Consider the following 5,648-nt stretch of genomic DNA (forward strand, 5'->3'; position numbering starts at 1 on the left):
GGTTCCCAACCAGGGCCGGCTCCAGAACCCAGCGCGCCAAGCGCGCGCTTGGGGCGGCGTCCTGCGGGAGAGCGGCAGGCGGCTCCGGCGGACCTCACGCAGGCATGCCTGCGGAAGGTCCGCTGGTCCCGCGGCGCTGGTGGACCTCCCGCAGACGTGCCTGCGGAGGAGCCGCTGGTCCCGCGGCTCCGGTGGAGCATCCACAGTTATGCCTGCAGGAGGTCCACCCAAGCCGCGGGACCAGCGGACCCTCCACAGGCACGTCTGCGAGAGGTCCACCGGCGCCGCGGGACCAGAGCACCCCCCGCGGCGCACCGCCCTGCTTGGGGCAGTGGAAATCCTAGAGCCGCCCCTGTTCCCAACATCTTGAAAAACCCCTTTCTACCCACTATGGCCATGCCTCCCTTCTCCATCCTTATCTGAGACATTATCTCTCCCGCTTCCATGCTCCTCCCTGTCTCCTCTCCTCCTGGCTCTCCTCAGAATCCAGCGTTCCCCTGTAGACGTGGAGATGGCACATGATCACATGCCTGACTTGGGTCAATAAAACAGACACCTTCCTGTTCAAAAGCAGAGCTAAACTTTAATGGTGTTTAATGGGCAGGTGCTGGTGTTAGGGGTTGGGCAGGGACGGGTGCTTGTTTAGTTGCAGCAGAAGAACTTCACATCATTGAGTGCTGTGTCATCCCCACGTCCCTGGGATTCCTCCACCTTCGTCTGAATCCCACAAATGCCCCCAGACCTGCAGCGATTGCTCCACGGGCTAAAATCACCCCAGGAATGTGAGGTGCCCATCATCCCGGTCCCATCTGAGCATCTGAACTGGATGTTGTTGGCCGCCGTGTCATCGCCCCATCCCTGGGACGGTTCCACTCTCAGTGAGAAGGAGATCAGGTTGCTGTTGGGGCACCTTTGGACCCCAGTCCAATCGCCCCACCTGCCAGAGAAGAAAATAATTACCTGAGACTTACTCAGGATCTGCTACCCACCACTGGGCACCAGTCATCCTAGCTACTGTGCGCCAAGCCCAGTGTTCATAGGACACACAGCAGTGACCTGAAAACAGGCCTGGAAGGACCTGGGGTATTTTGTTTTCTTTTTCTTGGGTAGTGTTTTTTCTTGCTTGTATTTAACCTTAGAAATCTCAGAAGTGGCAAGCCTGGTCTTCCTTGGTTTTGCTGGAGGACTCCCTGGGGGACTCATGAGATGAGCCTTGAGTGATAATTTGGGGAAATGTGTGTAGAACTTATCAGGTCTGGTTGATATTACTGAGTTATGATGAAATGTTACTATGAAAAACTGCTGTATCATAACTGTCTCTCTGTATGTGCACCCACCGCTGCTGAGAGGACACGCATCAAATATTCTCCAGACTGAAGACAATGGGGAGGTACTTAATGTTAATGACAATGCTTTGACCTTGCCAAAGTTATGCAAAAGAGTAACTGCATTCCAATGCAAAAAATACTTCCTCCTCTGTCTGAGGGGAGGGGTTTTTTGAGCTGTGGAAAGTTACCAAACACAGAACAAAAAAATCAGCAGTGACCAGGACTCAGGAGCTATTTAAAGACGGGGAAAGAGTCAGACAGGAAGAGAAAGCAATGGGCAGGAGAGAGCAAGATCAGAGAAGCTGGGGAAGGGAACGCCATGAGGGAGAAGTCCTCTGGCATGTGATACATGCTGAACCCAAGTAAAACAAGGAGGGAGGACAGGATGCGATGATAGATAAAATTGGTTTGTTCGAACTAGGAGGTACGAGGGGCAGAGTTGATAACTAACCACATCAGAAGGATAATACGTAACTTGTTTGTATCAGTGTGTGAAAGAGGGGTCACAGAGGGGCTGTCTGTCTGGCCTAGGGGGAAACAGAAAGTCATGCCACTTACTGAGCTGATCCGTTGTCATGGGCATACATGTATTAGTGTTCCTGTAGAGTCTACGGCAGGGGTCGGCAACCGCTGGCTCGCGGATCGCCAGGGTAAGCACCCGCGATTTAGCCGGCAAGTTCGGCCGATCACGTTCGCGGTCCCAGGCCAATGCGGGAAGCAGGAAGCAGTGCGAGCCGAGGGATGCTCTGGCCGCGGCTTCCTGCCTCCCGCATTGGCCTGGGACCGCGAACCGCGGCCAGTGGGAGCCGCGATCGGCTGAACTTGCCGACGCGGCAGATAAACAAACCGGGCCAGCCCGCCAGGGTGCTTACCCTGGCGAGCCACTGGTTGCCGACCCCTGGTCTATGGGATACTAGTACCATGCTTTGTTGACAGTAAACCTGGCCAAGTGCCTTCACCACTGAACCGAGTCTTTGGTCTTCTTGGGCAGTTTGATCGAGGTCTGCTGTACCAGCTACCTGGCCAGAGCTGGTGCAACTCACAGCCACGAACTGACAACAATGTCAATGGCAAAATCCCACTCATTCCAGTAGGGCCAGGATTTCACCCAAAGAATATGAAAGGATGTAGCGAAAAATTCCTTTTCCCACCCCCCAATTGCTGTAGATTACACACTGGACTCTGGGTCTGGTATCGTTTCACTGGTTCTCTCCAGTCCTTCACAGCAACTTCCAGATCTGAATTTTAACATGAAATGGCCAGCTGTGTCCATCATAAAGAAGAAGAAACAGCCAATGCCCTATTTTAATTTTCCTTTACAGATTACTTCCAAACAGAGGGAATAGTCAGAGAAGAGACCCTGTGCAAATGGCACTGTTCATGGTTATTCTCTCTGCACTTGCAGAGCAGGAGGGATGGGAGAGAAACCAAAGAGCTACTCACGGCCCCACCATGGACTCAACGACGGAGCCGTCAGTGCAGTGCAGGCGAATGCCATTCAAAGCCGTGTCATCATATATTATCCCGGTGCCTTGTTCAGCCTCCACCTAGGAGAGGAGTACAGGAGATGGTGGCACAGGTACAAACTGGGAGGAGAAGAGTTAGGAATCCCACCCTCAAGCCAAGAAACCAGGGATTGGCAACCTTCAGCACACGGCCCCTCAGGGGAAGCCGCTGGTCAGGCGGGCTAGTTTGTTTACCTGCAGCGTCCACAGGTTCAGCTGATCGCAGATCCCACTGGCCACGGTTCACTGTCCCAGGCCAATGGGGGCTGCAGGAAGCAGCGTCCAGCACATCCCTTGGCCCATGCCACTTCCCGCAGCCCCCATTGCCCTGGAATGGTGAACTGCAGGTAAAGAAACCGCCAGCGGCTTTCCCTGACGGGCCGTGTGCCAAAGGTTGCTGATCCCTGAAATAAACCCTCCCAACTACCTGTTTTAAATTAACTGCATTTTTTAAAAGAAAGGAAAATGTCCAGCAATGCAGGTCTCTCTCTCTCATGCACAGGGTGTGTGTCTCTGTCTCTGTCTGCCATGCTGTATCTCCTCCCTCTATTTGTGCTGCCTTGCAGAGTGTGAGGTTATATTAACAACGTGTTAACCCTTGAGGGCTCAGCTGAATGCTAGTTCATCATTTAGCTGTAAAAACAATGAGAAGTCCTTGTGGCACCTTAGAGACTAACAAATTTATTTGGCCATAAGCTTTCATGGGCTAAAACTCACTTCATCAGATGTGTTCTAGCCCACGAAAGCTTATGCCCAAATAAATTTGTTAGTTTCTAAGGTGCCACAAGGACTTCTCATTGTTTTTGCTGATACAGGCTACCACTCTGAAACCCGTCATTTAGCAGTAAGGCATTCCCTGGGAAATATCCCACCCTCTTCCACCCTTTGATTCCACCACCTCAACCATGCTTCACAATCATTGTATGTGTATATATATAGATAAAGATAGATATATAGATATATACACACACACACACACACACAGAGTCCTTTGTCTGGCAAAAAAAATGTCCCTGGAACTTAACCCCCCTATTTATATTAATTCTTATGGAGAAATTGGATTCACTTAACATTGTTTCATTTAAAATAGCATTTTTCAGGAACATAACTACAACATTAAGTGAGGAGTTACTGTTATGCCCCTTTATGTTTTCCACCTCTTTGACATCCACTCTGTCAGGCAGAGACCCTGGATCCCAGCTGGGAAGAGTGAGCAGGCTGCCCTTACCCATAACCCCCACACCGGATTTCCACTCTTGCAGCAACACACAGATTCACAGCAGTTAGAGAGGGGAGATATCCAGGCTGGATTTAACTGCAGTGGTGATGGGACTCCCACTCATTCCCTTACTCCACAGACTAACAGTTCCTTCTCTGGCAGGGAAACCTGAGGCCTAGTCTACATTAGAATAGTTTTGCTGTTCTAGCCTTACTCGCAATGTCCTCCTTGTGTAGCCATAACTGTAGTAGCAAAAAAATACTTTTGCTGGTCTAGCTTATTCCAGTTTGGTGAGGAAAATATACTGGCCTGGCAGCAGCACTTTGGGCACTTTTGCCAGCATAGAAATATTTTCAAAAAATGAAAATAAATCACATCCTTAACAGGCATAGCTCTGCTGGCAAAACTTTCTAGTGGAGGCCTCCCTCAGAATGAGTTTCAAGTCAAACTTCCTTCACTCATTTTATTCCCTTCCTCCTACTCCCCACCCCTTCCATGCTAAAACCCTTCAGATACTTACACACAACAGTCACATCCCCACCTCTTATTCACGGCTCACCCAAGCCAGACAGATTTAGATCTTTTAGTATCGCCTCCTAACTCTGCCCCTGCACTCCCTGGCCCTCTCTGCTTTGACAGATGTTTCTGGCTGAACCCAAAGCAAAGTCCCATTAACCCAATTGTGTTCTCATCTCCTTTCAGCCCCAGCTCTGGGGTCACAGACATTTCCTGCTCCACATCCTTTAATAAACTCAGTGGCCCTGTATTCAAATGGCTGACCAGAGTCAAAGGAAGAGAGGATTTTGAAAAACCCAGAAACAGCCTTGAGTCAAGAGAAATTTTTGCTGAGAGGCTGGGTGATGAGTGGCCAGGGGGTTGAGGCAGTGGCAAGGAGCCGGGAAGAATTTTACCTTCAGTTGAAATCCATTTGCGAATCCATGGGGGCAAAACTCCATTTCTCCCCATTCACCCCATTGGCCTCCATTGGATACAGTGATGGTTTCGGTGTACCTACGCGCCCCTGCATCTTGGAAGCAGCAGCAGAGGAGCAGGCAGAGCCCTGCATGGATGAGAGGCTGCATGGTGAAGTATCAGCTCTGGATCTACCCAGGGAGAAGCTTGTGAGTGACTAGCAGCCCCAGCACCAGGAGCTTTATACCCAGGAAAGCTGGGCTGGGTTTCCTTCTGGCCTGGTGCCAAATCAGTCTGGGAGCAATCACTCAATGCCGCATCCCTGCGCCTGCGCACTGACCCAACCACCCCTTGCACACAAAGGGCTCATCATTCCCCAGTGAGACAATTCTCAGAAATAAATGCACAGTATGTACTAACCAATAAGGCCTGGTTAGAGTCCTTTGCTCTTTGTTTGCTTATATTTTTGCAGGTTAACCTATAAATTGATGGAAGCAAGAAGTATGCTGTGAAGTTTGCTTCATTTTGCTGCTTCTGGACTTGTTTGCTATGAGATTACTGGACCTGTTTGTGCCATAGGACCCTATCCAAAGAATAGACCAGAGGATTGTTAAATTACTCAGATTTTAATACAATGAGCACCCTTATTAGGGGCACAGTTATAAGAACGTAAGAATGGCCCTG

The 5,648-nt window shown here is 50.2% G+C and overlaps 1 protein-coding gene across 1 annotated transcript; it reads right to left on the bottom strand.

The window, feature by feature from the left end:
• Positions 1–563: 563 nt before the first annotated feature.
• LOC120368717 (vitelline membrane outer layer protein 1-like) lies at positions 564–5,189 on the bottom strand. The gene is made up of 3 exons (XM_039481147.1): positions 4,964–5,189; positions 2,772–2,875; positions 564–937 (listed from the first exon to the last, which is right to left on the bottom strand). The coding sequence occupies exons 1-3, from the start codon at positions 5,132–5,134 to the stop codon at positions 643–645; spliced, it is 570 nt and encodes a 189-aa protein (XP_039337081.1). The 5' UTR covers positions 5,135–5,189; the 3' UTR covers positions 564–642.
• Between the last annotated feature and the right edge of the window lie 459 nt (positions 5,190–5,648).

Source organism: Mauremys reevesii, linkage group 1 (assembly GCF_016161935.1).
Source record: "Mauremys reevesii isolate NIE-2019 linkage group 1, ASM1616193v1, whole genome shotgun sequence".
Lineage (NCBI taxonomy): Eukaryota > Metazoa > Chordata > Testudines > Geoemydidae > Mauremys > Mauremys reevesii.

Bases quoted from the DNA above. Each gene is read 5' to 3' on its own strand.
- LOC120368717 (XM_039481147.1), bottom strand. From the start codon at position 5,134: ATGCAGCCTCTCATCCATGCAGGGCTCTGCCTGCTCCTCTGCTGCTGC. The intron at 2,876-4,963 runs GTAAAATTCTTC...CTCCTCTCCTAG, and splicing joins CAAATGGATTTCAACTGAAG to GTGGAGGCTGAACAAGGCAC. The intron at 938-2,771 runs GTGAGTAGCTCT...CTTCTCTGGCAG, and splicing joins GTTGAGTCCATGGTGGGGCC to GTGGGGCGATTGGACTGGGG.